Below are 16,088 nucleotides of genomic sequence, written 5' to 3' on the forward strand. Positions count from 1 at the left end.
CTCCTTGTTGACAGAAAACCCTCTTTCAACAGAGGCTTGGCCATGTGAAAGGATCAGGAGAAGTTTCACTACCTCCCATAGATGGCGACATTCTGCATTGTTGGATAAATGTTAATGGTAGAATGCATCCAAACTTCCACTTTCTGGGTTGAAGTTTCTAAAAGAATCTGATGCTGTCATCAGGCTGTGGTCATAGAAGTAACCAAACTCCCTCAGAATCTCATCACAGCATTTCTCTTCAATGCGCCCAGTTTCCACAAAGAGCCGCAGAACAGTGGTGAGTTTTCGGGTGCTCACCTCTTTGCTCTTGAGGAACACCCTTGGATCGAGAACAGAAAGGCTTCTCACAAGAGGATATTTGAGTGGAGCCTTTTCAAAAAGCATGGAGACCATCTTCAGCAAAAATAGTTTGCAGTTCTGCCTAAACTCCAGCCTCAGCCTCTCGGCATCCGAGTTCTTCTTCTTGTGCTCCTCCAGGGCTCGCTCTATGACAAATCGCACTCTCAGTTTGGTAACATCCATGTGGTTGACTGGATCAGCATAGTCAACTTGTAGAAGCTTTAATGTAGTTGTTGCATTCTTCATGACACTGGGCTTGATAAACTTCTCCAAGAGACTCCTAAGCATGTTGGTGAGATCCCCACTCATAAATGGCAGCATGGGTTTGTCTGTCTGGTATAACTTCAAAAATGGTGTGATTTCCAGAGCCACCATTAGAAAGAAGTTGAGCTTTGCCTGGAAGAGGTCATCTTGAACAATCATCTGAGCAGTCTTGAAAGATTTAGAAGATGGTTCTGTTATAGTTTTCGCTTTTGCAGCTTTGATGTATATTTTCAGAGAAGGCAAAATCTGTAGGGCACGCTCAGCCACCCCTACGTTTTCCAGCCATCGACTGCAGAAGTCAAGAGGGAAGGATGTGGAACCAGTGACTGCTGTATAGTCCTCTACGTGCTGGTATATCCTTGAATAGCCATTTAAGGTTTGAAAGAGCATTTCCCAGGTCCCAGTCTGTGGATGCACACCCTGCTCTGAAGGAATTGTTTAGTATATGCAAACCACAGCTTCCAACATAATTAATTAGAGAACAGGGCTACAGTATTATGAGAAAATATTTTTTGTTGATTATTGCTCTTGATATAGTAAAGATTATATTAACACTACAATAAGTTTTCATTTGAACCAACCATGAGCAATGCATTTGTTACAGTATGTCTTAATCTTTGTTAATGTTATTTAATAAGAATTTAGCTGGTTAATGCCGTTTAAACGACACATCATATTTTGACATTCATCACATTGGTTATTTTTAAGTAACATCAAAACCAAAACAGTTATTCAAATTGGGATTAAATCATATAAGTGAACAATAGACGTTCCCCATTACTGAAACGTACAGTAAAACTTAAAAAAAAAAAAAAAAAAAAAAAAGTCTAGTGTGAGCTCACTATGCACTTGCGAAACTGTCGTTAAACACTGAATCTGGCGGTAGAAATGGAAAAATAAATATCGTTTACATCGTATTAGCACTTTGTTGTTTGATGAAAGAATTCACGCGACTGCAGAATTCAATCAGTAAGCACACAAACTGAAATGCAAACTTAATGTACCGTGACCGTGAAAATCAATTAGCTAATTGGCCTAATCAAAAATTCCTTAACTTAAAACTTACCTTTCATATGGCTTAAAAGCGCGGCCTCTCCCATGGTGAAGAGCTGCACGTCCTTTTTGCATATTTTGCAAGTGGCTAATTGATGATTTGGTCCACGTTTTAGCCATAATTTGTATTTTTTGTCCTCCAGCCAACAAGCATTGAAACGGCAACCTCCCGGCATGTTTTCACCTCCCACTCTGCTCCAACAGAGGGCGCGCATCCACTGGAAGATTACACCACTACAGCCACAAGCGCGGACTCGAGCGGAGTTATTTTCGTTATGTGCAAAATGCATTTTTAGCTAAAAGGAAAACTACTCCGTAAGAGAACAAATTATTATGAAAGCAATGCAATTTCAAATTCAAGCAGGTTCAAGCACTTTGTCCAAAATCCAAGCACTTTTCTAACCTTGAAAACACTATATTAAAAATCAAGCATTTTCCAGGATTTCCAGCACCCGTATGAACCCTGAAACCAGCTCGACTACCGGAGCTACACACACGAGCCCGCATGGATAAAGAAAATAAACGTGGGCGCCTACTACGCGCATCTGAAACCGCGGAAGCAAAACTGTCTCGGCTCCAGAACCAAACAGCTCGACTAACAGCTACAAAAACACGCCAGCATGGACAAATACAATGAACATAGGCGCCTACAACGCGCATCTAAAACTGCGGAAGCAAAGCAGGCATGGGGGGTTGGCGAGTGAAGCGAGCAGGGGGCAAAGCCCCCTAGTTTAAGTAGATTTATTAGACAGTAACACACATGCTTTTGTATTTTGATTTGGACTTTTGTTGTTGCAATAAGCTGTGATTAAAAGGCAGGTATATTGTGGTTCAAATGTGTGAGAAATCATCGAGCCATGACTGCTAATTATTGCAGTTCAAGGCATACAAAACAACTGAGTACATGAAATTGCTTTTACTAGGCTGATTCTGAACAGAGCAAGTACTCCTCGAGTTGATATTTCAAAATACTTTCACTTGATGTGGTCTTTCAATTGGAGTATTTTCTTATGATGAGGTCAATCCATCAGTTATACCATCTATCCATCCATTATCCAACCCGCTATGTACTAACTACAGGGTCACAGGGGTCTGCTGGAGCCAATCCCAGCCAACACAGGGCACAAGGCAGGAAACAAACCCCGGGCAGGCTACCAGTCCACCACAGGGCGCACACACACACACACACACACACACACACCAAGCACACACTAGGGACAATTTAGGATCGCCAATGCACCTAACCTGCATGTCTTTGGACTGTGGGAGGAAACCCACGCAAACACGGGGAGAACATGCAAACTCCACGCAGGGGCAACCCAGGAAACGAACCTGGGTCTCCGAACTGTGAGGCAGCAGCGCTACCACTGCACCACTGTGCCACCCTCAGTTATACCAATTACCTTTTTGTACATTATAAAGACGGAGTCTTTTGGAATACACTGTCAAGTTTTTCATTATTCTCTGCACTGCTTCTGTTATTTTTAACTGCATGTGATAGCAATAGCAATAGATACACGTCCAAGGTCAGCAAGAGAATGTTCTCTGGCCTTGACTGAAAATCAAGCATTAAACTGCAAGAAAAGGTCAGGCATTTTTTCTTAGCTCGGCAAACATGCAAAGTACAAAAAAAAAAAAAAAATGACCTGACTGGCCATTTAGATAACGCTATTACTACATTTACCCTGTTGAAAATACAAAATCAAAAATGTCTTGTATTTAAGCGTATTCTCTGAAAAGTTTGTATTTCCCTAACAGTGTATTCAGTTAATGGTACATATGAAGTGCTCCATAATACTGCCAGAACAATAATTTATTTTCACCAAATGCTTCATAAACAGTCAAAGCTGCTTGGAACATTATAGTGATAGATTTAATATATTTTGTAATTGTAAACAAACATCAATTTCAACAAAAATTATACAAAAATACAAACCCTCTCTTGTCCTGCTGTATCCCAAATCAGAAATTTATGGAGCTCTTTACCACAAGGTACTGTCTTGGTTAAAAAAGATGCCCTAAAATTAAAAAAAAAAAAAAGTGTGTTAGCAAATGCACAAGACCTATTTTTAAGCCTAATTATGATACAAATACTATGTTCTTTTTATTCTGGATTCACTACACAATATTCATAATTGGAGAATGAAGAACGTGGGGCAATGCCCAAGTTAAATATATTTTAACTCTGTGGTTTCAGGTTACAATAAATTTTAAAAGATATATGTGGAGATATGTGGCCATTTTTAAAATAACTAAGCATCAGTTGTATCTCATTAGTTTTCTGTATTATTTTTTTTGTTTCTTAACAGGCCAATTAACAATTGGTTTACAACTTCCAAAAAAAAACTTCAAAAAAAAGTGGTCAACCCTTAAAAATATGCAATTAGTCAGAGTGAATTTTGTATTTTCTAACATTACAATGTTTTGAATGGAGGCAAAAGACAAGAATAAACTGCAAGAATTTAGCAATAGGGCTCACTAAATACAACTGGAGTATTTTGACAATAATTTCATGATGCACTCTGCCTTATAGTGAATCACTACTGAGAGAGATTTAACCAAATCTATACATAGTAAATGTCAAATGAATCTATTGTTTGTTTTTGTTCAAAGTCTTCTGTCATTATCATAAAAATGCTGCCACTTTAGTCCATGTAATGCGCCCAGGCAAGTGTGTATGTTCACCCTTATTTTACAACAACACGTTACTCAAATTTTAATCACATTCCCTGCAGCAAATGGACATTGTGGATAGAAACTATCCCAATGAATATATAATAAAGCAGGCCAAGCATTTTTAAATATTTTTTTTTTCTTTAATTAGGCACTCTTTGGAAATCCATCCATATTACTGTTCCAATAACGGGCTGCAAGAAATATGTTTTTTTATTACCCAATTTGCATTCATGTTAAGAAACAACCTAAAACAAAACTATAGTATCCTACAAGCTGCGACTGAAAACACAAAAACATTCACTCATTCCTTTCCAACACGCAAATCTTAGCATGCACAAATTAGAGAAAATCCACTGGTACAGAAGTAGAATGTGCAAACACCACACAGGAAATTACATTCAGGCTTTTGGAGCTGATAGCAGCACTAACTCCTGTGCGACTGTGCCAACTGTTCATTTGATAGTTTAAATACTATATTTTAAAACACATACATTTGGTTCACATAATGCATTACTAGTCTCTCTTGTAACACTTTCAAGGCAGATATTGACTGAAGTCAATATAAATTGTAGAATGTGGGTGCTGAAAAAAGTCAGCATCAAGGGGTAGAATGCTAAATGTCAAGAAGGCACCTAGATATGTTACGCAGTTCTAACCACTAGATGGCAGCAAAGACTGAAAGGTAAACTTCCATCAGCCTACATCATGCTTAACGATATGAAATCAAGTACCAACAGTTAACTCTCATCAAAATAAATTCTCTGGAGAAAATGTTTTATATAATGTTGATGACTTCGATTCTGCATTGTCAGATGAAAATTTTTGTGTCAGAAGTAGCAATGAGTGTTTCTCAAAAACAGCATCCACACTGCAACATGTATTGAAAAACAACATGATGTAGCCTTGCATGCAATTTGTTGCCTTAAATGGCATCATACACTTCATAATGAACAGGTGTAGAGTGTTCATAGTACAGCTGTAGGTTTTCCCCAATCTAAGTCATAAAAAGGGATGTTGACATTTTCACAAAAAGATTTTTTCCAAAAAAAAAAAAAAAAAAAAAAATTAAAAAATCAGCCACAAAAGAGTTAACATGACAAAACACATGCTAAGCAATCGTACAAAAGTCATGGATTAGACTAATAAATCACATTAGGCAGTGAAAGGCATAAATTCTAATGGAAAAGATATGAAATTCCAATAGACTGCTTGGAATCATCTGCAATAATTTAATACACATCCTGAGTATTAACTGCTTATCAACTGAGGCCAACACTTTTTGTGTAGACACCATTACAACCTGGTTGATGTTTAAAGGTTGCTTTAGATTCTAATAACAGTGGAATTGACAATTTACAAAAAGTAGGCTCCCCAGTCACAAACAAATGACAGATGAATATGACATGTTTGGTGGGACATCATATATTTTAGTGAGTTTTTTTAAAGGTCTTCCTTTAATGGGCTGGACAGAGGATAGTGATTGAGCGGGGTCAGGTAAGAGAATTCATTATTTAGCTTTCAACACATTAAGAAAACAAACCAGACTGCAAACCACAAAAAAAAAAAAAAAAAAACATGAATCAAACCTATTTCCCTAAGTTAATTTGCTTTATGTTTGATATTTGAGCATAATTCTCTCAAAAGGGTTTCCTTTGTGTGAGTCAAGGTTTGGACAACTGTACTTGCCATACACACACACACACACACAACTCTAGGGGGCTTTGCCCCCTGCTCCCTTCGCTCGCCAGCCCCTGTGTTTGGTTTTCCAGATACACACTTTTAAGATTTTTTTTCTTTGAATTGTTGCTATTTCATTAGTTTCACTTTTATTTCAGAACTTCTTTAAAAAGAATATTTGGAATCTTTAGAGTCCCAACATGCTGAATCTTATAAATGAGGTCCGTGAAATATGTGTTTAATGACTTTGTACCATAATTCAGGATAGGTTTCTCTGTTTGGAATTTCAGCACAGGCAAAACGATCTACATCAGCAGTTAATTTTTTTGGCAAAGTAACCAATAAATGCATGTGAGGTAAACCCCGTTTTTGAAATTCTCTGACTTAAACTTCAAAGTCTTACAATATTTACATACTTCAGACATATCACCTATGTCCATATATTTCTATTTGCCTTTTCATTATTTCTCCAAGTAATATCTTTGTTAGTGCTAATGCGATGTTTACTCTCTTTGTTTTGACACTTTCGTTTTTTTCTGCTTTCATATTCTGTATCTTGCTCTGCATGTGTATCACGCCTACGTTTTTTTTTTAAAAAAGCCTTTTGAATTCCAGTTTTCATTATCTCTAACCTGCTCTGCGTGTGTTTGGCCTCCTTGTTTTTAACCTCTTTATGACGTTTTACTTTGTTTTCTACTTTGTATTTTATTTCTGACCTCGCTTTGACCTGCTATTTTTTCAATTACACCTGGTCCGTAATGATTACTTTCCTTTTTTCGAGTAATAGTTTCCTTTTGTTTGTGTTAATGCGATTTTTACTATCTTTTTTGATACTGTACCGATCTCTGCATCCGGCTCGAAAAGAGAAGAAAAAAAAAAAACCCAGACGTAGTAAAGTCTCACAAAAGTTTTACTTGAACAATCAAAAAGTATGTCGACTTCGTAACCACAACACACCCTTCTAGCAACCTCTCCAAGCCCCTCCTCCCATTCCAGGACCCCCCACCCTTACCGCATCTATCAATACCCCGCTGTCAGTCTTCCGTGCTGTACTCTGCCCTCCTTCAATCGAACCTAACAGTCACTCCCAAAAAAAAAAAAAAAAAAAAAAAAAAAAAGGCTTCAACCTAAAAGGGACACTACAATACTTTCGAATTTTCCTGCTTTCATATTCTTTACCTTTCTCTTCCTGTGTATTGCACCATCATTTTTTTTTTGAGCCTTTTGAATTCCACTGCTTTCATAATCTCTAACCTGCTCTGCATATGTATAGCGTCAACGTTTTTGAACGTCTTAATTCTGAGCCTGATTGGATGTGCTTTTTTTCCCCAATTCCACTGATTATTACAGTCCTTATTTTATGAATTTGCACCTATACTATTCTCTTTTTTGCATTTTTTTCTCTCCAACGCTTTTGAGTCTCTTTTCTCCGCGCTGCTCTTTCTTCTTCGCTTAGTCGTCAATGTTTCATCTATAACGTATTGTCCTTATACACTTTATATGCGCTGAGAGCACTGGATCTGTTTGTGCTCAAAGCCTTGACACGACGGAGTGTTTTGCTGCCCATGGTCTTATTTAATATTGGTTGTAAGTAGAGCGTGTCTTGCAAGAATCTCATGTTCTATGTCCCCGCGAGACGGCCCTGGGTCAATCTCTTGGCACAAAGTCTCATGTTTATGGTCCCCGCGAGACGCTGTGGCCAATCTCTTCCGTCTCGTAGGTCTTTTAAGTGTCTTCCGTGATATTCACGTGGTGGAGAACAGCCCGGACACAGACAGGCAGACACTGAAGGTTCAAGCACCACCACACGTTTATTATACATTTCACTATTATTTACAAGTATCAAAACACACACACCCCAGTGCCGCAGCACCAATCACCCCAAAGTCCAGGCCTCAGAATGCCTTCTCTCTCTTCAGGTCCGCCTCCACTCCTCTCCTCCGAGCTCCGTCCTCTTCTACCCGACTCCAGCCATCGAATGGAGGGAGGTGGCCCCTTTTAAACCCATCCGGATGTACTCCAGGTGCCTCCCAATGATTGCCTGCCGGCACTCCCCGGTGTGGAGGAAATGCCAGCTGTGCACCCGGAAGCACTCCGGGTGTCCCTGGTCTTCTTCCCCCCGCTGAGGGCCAGGGCTCCTCAGGCATCTGGGCGCCCAATGGCAGTGACCACAGGCCCCTATAGGGTTGAGATTCTAAGATCTGTTCCCGTGGTCCCCAAAGCCACCAGGGCGGTTGCCCCCTCGTGGTCTGGAGGAGGCGTAATCACTCCACTGGTCCCTCTGGATTTCCCGACTGGGTACCACCCCCAGCCGCTTGCCACAATGTGAAGATCACGTCTCGTCTCCCTAGTCATTCTCTATAATATTATATTACCAGTAAGCCCGCGATTCGCCAGCGAATCGGAAATCCAAGAATGGCAATCAGTTTGTGTTCCGTCCGATATCTGGATGGATGACATATCATGGAGGGTGGGTGCGTCTGGGGCAATGTCATTTAATTACATAAGCATATCTGTAGTAAAGTGGTCTCGTTTTGTGGAGACGTGATTCCGTTGCCTTTGCTGACACCGACTGCTGGCAGAGTGGAGCACAGCAAGTTCATTTTACAGATTGTGGTGTTCGTGTGCCAGCCACTGAGTCTGGGAAGCCTCTCGCCACTGCGTAAGTTCAGTTTACAGGTTGTGGTGTTCATTTTGTGGAGACGTGAGTCTGTTGCCTTCGCTGACACCGACTGCTTGAACAGGTTGTGTTGTTTGGGGGCCACCTACTGACTCTGGGAAGCCGCTGCATCTGACTGTGGGGCAAGCGCCACAGCGCAATATGCGCCTCGGTGGGAAGCCACTGCGTGAAGACATATCATGGAGGGTATATGCGGTGATGTGGGCGTTTGCGTCCGGGCGGCTGTACAACCTGGCGTGCACGCTTTACCTCAGGTGTAGTTCACAGGTCGTAGTCTCGTTTCTGAGCCGTGACTCCTTTCGCAAGTGTGTTGTAGGCGCGCGCGGCAGGCGCCACAGCGTTTTGGGACGCCGCTGCGTCTGAGTCTGGATTCTGGGGCGGGCGCCAAACTGAATGACCGTTATGTGATCTACATTACTGGCACAGTGGATTAGAGCAAGTGTAGTTTACAGGTGGCGGGCTCGTTGCAGTGCGGCAGTGCGCATGACATGACTCCTTTTGTAAGCGCGTTGTAGGCGCACGCGCGTGACATCCAGTTTACAACCTTCTCGTTTCTGTGTTTTCTGTGCAGTGCAGCAGTGCACCTCGATGTGCCCAGCGCCCTGCGTCCATATCCGGTTTACAACCTTCAGTTAGTAAGATGGATATATCCTCCAATAAAATCCATGTGTGCGTCCATGTGTGTGTGTCTTCTGGTGAAGTGCACATGCGTGGGGCACTCTTTAATAAAGGACATCATTGCTGGGGAGAGTGCTGATTGGGTACTTGCGGCCGCGCACATAAAATCCGTTGCTGGGGAGACACCACACATACAATAATCAGCTGCACGCCAGCACAGATTAAAATAGTTGCTGGGGAACTGCACAGTACTTGCTGGAGAGATGACACAGCAATCTAAAATAAAGAGAGGCAGGATAGGAGATCTTCAAACAGACACAACATATCAATCAACAGCCACAGAGGATAAATATTAATTATACTTACTGTATTGTCATATAAGTTTCTATATTATTTTACTTTAGGCTTCTTGCAAAAATATTTGATAAAAAAAAAATTAAGACAAGAAACAGAATGAGGTCAAGGTCCCTTGCCATTTAATATAGACTGTTCCTACTAATGTTTATGCACTACTGTTCTAGCACCCGTTATAATAATGGGCTTAATGTCTAATAAATTTTTATATATATATCACACACACACACACACACACACACACACACACACACACACACACACACACACACACACACACATATACATACATACACATATACATACATATATAAGGCAAAGGTAGTAACACCAAATATTGATTTGATTTAGATTTTTCTTTTGTTCGCTCACTTTGCATTTTGTAAATTGATAAAAATAAACAATCATTATTTATATTTCTGAAAGCATTCTTTGTTTACAGCATTTTTTCACACCTGCCTAAAACTTTTGCACAGTACTATATATAAATACACACACACATACTGTATATGTAAGTAAACTGCTCAAAAAATTAAAGGAATACTTTGAAAACACTTCAGATCTCAATGGGAAAAAAAAATCATGCTGGATATCTATACTGATATGGACTGGGTAAAGTGTTAGGAACGAAAGGATGCCACATCGTTTGATAGAAATGAAAATTATCAACCTACAGAGGGCTGAAGTCAAAGACACCCTGAAAATCAAAGTGAAAAAATGATGCGGCAGGCTAGTCCATTTTGCCAAAATTTCATTGCAGCAACTCAAAAATCATACTCAGTAGTTTGTATGGCCCCCACGTGCCTGTATGCATGCCTGACAATGTCAGGGCATGCTCCTAATGAGATGATGGATGGTGTCCTGGGGGATCTCCTCCCAGATCTGGACCAGGGCATCTCTGAGCTTCTGGACAGTCTTGAGGTGCAACCTGGCGGTGTCAGATTACCAAAACATAATGTCCCAGAAGTGTTCTAATGGATTTAGGTCAGGCAAGTGTGGGGGCCAGTCAATGGTATCAATTCCTTCATCCTCCATGAACTGCCTGCATACTCTTGCCACATGAGGCTGGGCATTGTCATGCCCCAGGACCCACTGTACCCAAATAGGGTCTGACAATGGGTCCAAAGATTTCATCCCGATACCTAATGGCAGCCAAGGTGCCATTGTCTAGCCTGTAGAGGTCTGTGCGTCCCTCCATAGATAGGCCTCCCCAGACCATCACTAACCCACCACCACACCGGTTGTGCCGAATGATGTTACAGGCAGCATACCGTTCTCCACGGCTTCTCCAGACCCATTCACATCTGTCATGTGCTCAGGGTGAACCTGCTCTCATCTGTGAAAAGCAAAGGGCGCCAGTGGTGGACCTTCTAATTCTGGTATTCTATGGCAAATGCCAATCAAGCTCCACGGTGCCAGATAGTGGCCTGCTGGAGGTCATTTTGTAGGGCTCTTGCAATGCTCATCCTGTTCCTCCTTGCCCAAAGGAGCAGGTACCGGTCCTGCTGATGGGTTAAGGACTTTCTACGGCCCTGTCCAGGTCTCCTAGAGTAACTGCCTGTCTCCTGGAATCTCCTCCATTCCCTTCAGACTGTGCTGGGAGACACAGCAAACCTTCTGGCAATGGCACGTATTGATGTATCATCCTGGAGAAGTTGAGACTACCCGTGCAACCTCTGTAGGGTCCAGGTATCGCCTCATGCTACCACTAGTGACACTGACCATAGCCAAATGCAAAACTAGTGAAAAAAACGGTCAGAAAAGACGAGGAGGGAAAAATGTCATTGGCCTCCACCTGTTAAACCATTCCTGTTTTGGGGGTCATCTCATTGTTGCCCCTCTAGTGCACCTGTTGTTAATTTCATTAATACCAATGCAGCTGAAACTGATTAACAACCCCCACTGCTACTTAACTGACCAGATCAGTATCCCAGAAGTTTAACTGATTTAATGCTATACTCTGATTAAAAAGTGTTCCTGTTTTTACAGCAGTATATTATATATAATATATATATATTACACACACTGTATATATACACACAGTACTTCTATCTATATACTGTATATCGCATCCACCTTCATCAAGATCAGGAACATCCTTTGAAAGTATCTGTGATTCTGTAACTCTCCATTGATTGTGCTTGTAGCTCAAAAATATGGTTTCATCCTTCAGCTTAACTTCCTGACCAAACCTGACATGGATGGTTCAAATTAACCGTTGTCATTCCCCAGTGATAGTTTCTCATTTTGTACCTCTAAAGTAACTATATCCAGGACAAACACTAAACACAATAGCCCCAACCAGTACTAGTTTACTCAAATTGGAATTTTAAGTTGCTTTCCACTCATCAGCATGAAATTCCTTCAAAACATGAAGCCTGCCGTACTCTTCCTTATTGTGTCCCAGTACTGTGTTCCTACTGCCACCAAACAAACAAATTTATGACACAGCTTGGCCCTATTTTATAGCAGCTGTGGGGAAAAAAAAACTAAACTCTTTCTCTCCCAATGGAACTGGGGGTTAAACAAAGCCAAATAAATTCTTCAATCATGCAGTCTTAAACCAAGCTACATTATGCTACCAATCTAACTTAATCTGGACTCGCATCATGAGCTGCTAATAGGAAATAAAATGTTAACATTCTTTTTACAATATTATGTGCTCTACAATGTTTAGGGAGCTGTAACTTGTACACACATTCTGTTTTCAAATGATTCCCTTACCCAGATACCTCCTTCCTTTTGGTCAGTGGTTATTTCTCTCACATTTTATTTGTAATAGCAAAAGACTCAGAGTGAAAAATATAATCTAAATCAGGGATAGGTGTGTTGCAGGTGTCTCATATCTAGATTTAGAATTCTATCACTGGGCTTATGTCTTATATCGATTTTGGAACGGAGTAAGCCTTTAATTCTTCTAGTGTGGTCTTCCTTCAAGCCTTCAATTGCTCTCCGCTATTAATAAAATTCAGTTATATCTGACAATTTTAATCTTAGAACCACTAAACTCCACCTAGGGCCCATTATAATATTTACTAAACAAATTAGGCAACATACCCAAATGTGATATACTCTAGCCCATCTTTTTATATAATACGCTACTGTGGCTGTCTGTCTGTCTATCCAGGATTTTAAATCACCTGTAGCTCGCAAACAGTTTGACCTCTACTTTCCACTTCGGGGTGATGATTTTTATTACTCTTTTAATTTTTAATTTATTTTATTTTAGAATCAACTCTCTGCAGTGGGCAGCAGGGCGGTCGTGTGGCACACGCGTACAGCTAAATCATTCTTGAGGCAGATTAAAGACTTAAGTGCCAGCTTAAGTGAAAAATTAAGAAAAACATACTAAGTAATTGCAACACAAAAACTGACAATCAGTTTTAATGCGAAAAGATGCCGATGGAAGAAGAGAAGAAGCGGACCACTAGAGTGGAGAAAACAAGAGCTGCTCATGAAGCAGTAAGTGCATCAACCTCTGAGCCAACGAATGCTAAACGTACAGAGAAAGAGTATGAAAATTAGAAGTCAAATGCATTCAGTGCATGTTATCATGCAGTATGCCGTTACTGCTCTTAAATAATCACTCATTACTAAGTGATTGCCTAAGTTTTCTGTCCACCTGGATGCATCACAATATCAATTGTTTGGTGAACAGTTTGGTAATACCATTCCCAAATCATTCCTAAAATTTTCAGTCTCACATTGGCATTCATTCTTCTTCCTTTTTCAACTACAGTATATGCAATTTTGTTCAGTACTACGGTTTATGGTACCTCCCTTGAATCTTCTTTACCCTGCCATCATCTTTTATTTCTTGGAAGTTCCTTTCATCTTCTCAGAAAACCTGATTCAGTTCTTTACTCAATATTATTAAAGACTAGGGGGCTCCACCTCCTGCTCACTTTGCTCACCCACCCCCAGGTTTGGTTTACCCGATATACAATTTAAAGAGATTGTTAATTTTCATGGGAATTATTACATATGCATTATGTGGTTAAATCTCTCTCTCGCAGGACGTATAACGCTGCTCGCTTTGTGAAGGGGGGGCGGCTGAACACACGCTAAGGAGATGCGGTCGGACCAGCTGCTGTCTTGCTGCTGCTGGCGAGCTGCGTGTCGATCATTTAAAAGCCTCTACAGCTGCTGTCCTTTTGCCACTTCACATCTCTGCCGCTTGCATTATGGAGGCGGGGGGGTGATGGGCTGAACACACACTAAGGAGATGTGGTTGGATCATCTGCTGGTGAGCTGCGTGTTCAGCTTGTCGTTTTAAGAGCCAGGAGCACATGAAGTGTGTCTGCCAAAAGCATTCCAGCAACTGCTAGGTTAGATGGTCATGTCCCATTCGCTTCGCTCGACCACCCCTTCCCCCTTTCCCCCAGGGGCACGCTACAGCCACTTCGTGTCTCTGCTGCTCGTGTTGTGAAGGGGGGGGGGGGCGGCATCTGAACACACGCTAAGGAGAAGTGGACGGATCAGCTACTAGCTTTGTGCTATGGCTGCCAAGGTGCATGTTCGCTTGTTGCGCTGCACGTCGATCATTTAAAATCCTGTACAGCAGCTGTCCTTTTGTCTCACTGCCTTGTCTCGTGTAATGTTAAAGTGTCTCTCGCAGGATGTTAAAGTGTCTTCCGAGAAGATCACGTCTCGTCTCCCGCCCAAGATTTTTTTTAATAATTGTGAGATTTTTCTATAAACACCCTACTCATCCTCCCTCAGTGGTCTCAGGATCTCATGTCATCTTCTCCTCCTTGCTAGGATGCCATTTTCAAAGTATCACATTTTTCTCCTCAGTCATTAATTTACTTATTTTAAATTTATGCACAGGTCATATCTTACCCCTTGCAAACTACATTTAATGGGGCTCTGTCCAGATCTTATCACTTTTGCCTATATGATGCCCAGTGATGTTTATTTACATGTATTGATGTTGCCCTCCTGTTCTGGCTTTTGGATCTGTCAAATTTTGCACACTTTTTTCAGTACTATCAATTATTATTTATCCATTACCATATACTGTACAGTATGCTTATATTCCTTGACCTTTCAGGCCATTGTAAGCATTCCACTGGACGACTTGACATATGGATTATGAAAAACGAGTAGTGGGGGATTTTTCCATGGATGTTTTAGTTACTGTTTGCAGTTGTCTGGCATTGGTCAACATTCAAGGTATTTGGAAAGGTGCCCCATGGACCCCCTTTTAAACTGCAAGAAAAGGTATGGTATTTTTAAAGTATGCCAAACTAATGTAAATACTGTACCTCCACTGTGAAAAATAACTTAATTGAAAAATACCAAATTTAATCAATTAATGCTCACTGGACCAAAATATAGTCTTAGGTGTTGTGATTAAACAGCTAACTCCCTGTGTTTGTTGTAAAGGGTTTTTAAACTTCATTAGTTATTCACAGTCATTGTTTCATTCATTCAAAAAAAATTGTAAAGTTATAGCATTTTGCATTCATTTCTAAGTGTAAAAAGCCAAAACTATGTAAGAAAGCTTTTTATAATATCTTCCATGATTAAATGAAAGCTGTGTAGTGACTATTTATACTTTAATTGACACCACAGGCATACAATTTGAATGCTAGCTTGCTAACTTGCAAAAACTGTTTTAAACTGTACAGTTTCACTTTTATTCACCATGGGTCACAAGTCTATTTCAGTTTTTATTTGCAACTGCATTATCTGTATATAAAAAAAAAAAAAAAAAAAAAAAAAGCAGTATCAAACAGAATGTGGCACAAGCAGAAATACAGAAATAAAAAAGGCATTACAAGCATGTAACCTACTATGTAGAATACCTATGTGGTATAATGCAGAACACCACCACTAAAGAGCAAAAAATCGCATGTTACCAAGCAAAGCAAGGCAATCAGGTATTTGTATTGGCAAATAAAAAAATAAACTAAATCTGATAGGTCTTCTCCTAATGTGATTTACAGTCCCAGATTTTTTTCAAGAATTTAGCTACAGTGGTGTGAAAAACTATTTGCCCCCTTCCTGATTTCTTATTCTTTTGCATGTTTGTCACACAAAATGTTTCTGATCATCAAACACATTTAACCATTAGTCAAATATAACACAAGTAAACACAAAATGCAGTTTGTAAATGGTGGTTTTTATTATTTAGGGAGAAAAAAAAATCCAAACCTACATGGCCCTGTGTGAAAAAGTAATTGCCCCCTGAACCTAATAACTGGTTGGGCCACCCTTAGCAGCAATAACTGCAATCAAGCGTTTGCGATAACTTGCAATGAGTCTTTTACAGCGCTCTGGAGGAATTTTGGCCCACTCATCTTTGCAAAATTGTTGTAATTCAGCTTTATTTGAGGGTTTTCTAGCATGAACCGCCTCTTTATGGTCATGCCATAGCATCTCAATTGGATTCAGGTCAGGACTTTGACTAGGCCACTCCAAA

At 40.4% G+C, this 16,088-nt stretch overlaps 1 protein-coding gene across 1 annotated transcript in view; it reads right to left on the reverse strand.

Annotated features, from left to right (window-relative positions):
- rab31 (RAB31, member RAS oncogene family) overlaps positions 1–16,088 on the reverse strand; it is a 48,144-nt gene that overhangs the window by 17,350 nt on the left and 14,706 nt on the right. The window contains exon 3 of the mRNA XM_028803695.2: positions 3,593–3,674. Within this exon, the coding sequence (XP_028659528.1) occupies positions 3,593–3,674 (82 nt within the window). The remainder of the gene's footprint in view (positions 1–3,592; positions 3,675–16,088) is intronic.

Source organism: Erpetoichthys calabaricus, chromosome 6 (assembly GCF_900747795.2).
Source record: "Erpetoichthys calabaricus chromosome 6, fErpCal1.3, whole genome shotgun sequence".
Taxonomy (NCBI): Eukaryota; Metazoa; Chordata; class Cladistia; order Polypteriformes; family Polypteridae; genus Erpetoichthys; species Erpetoichthys calabaricus.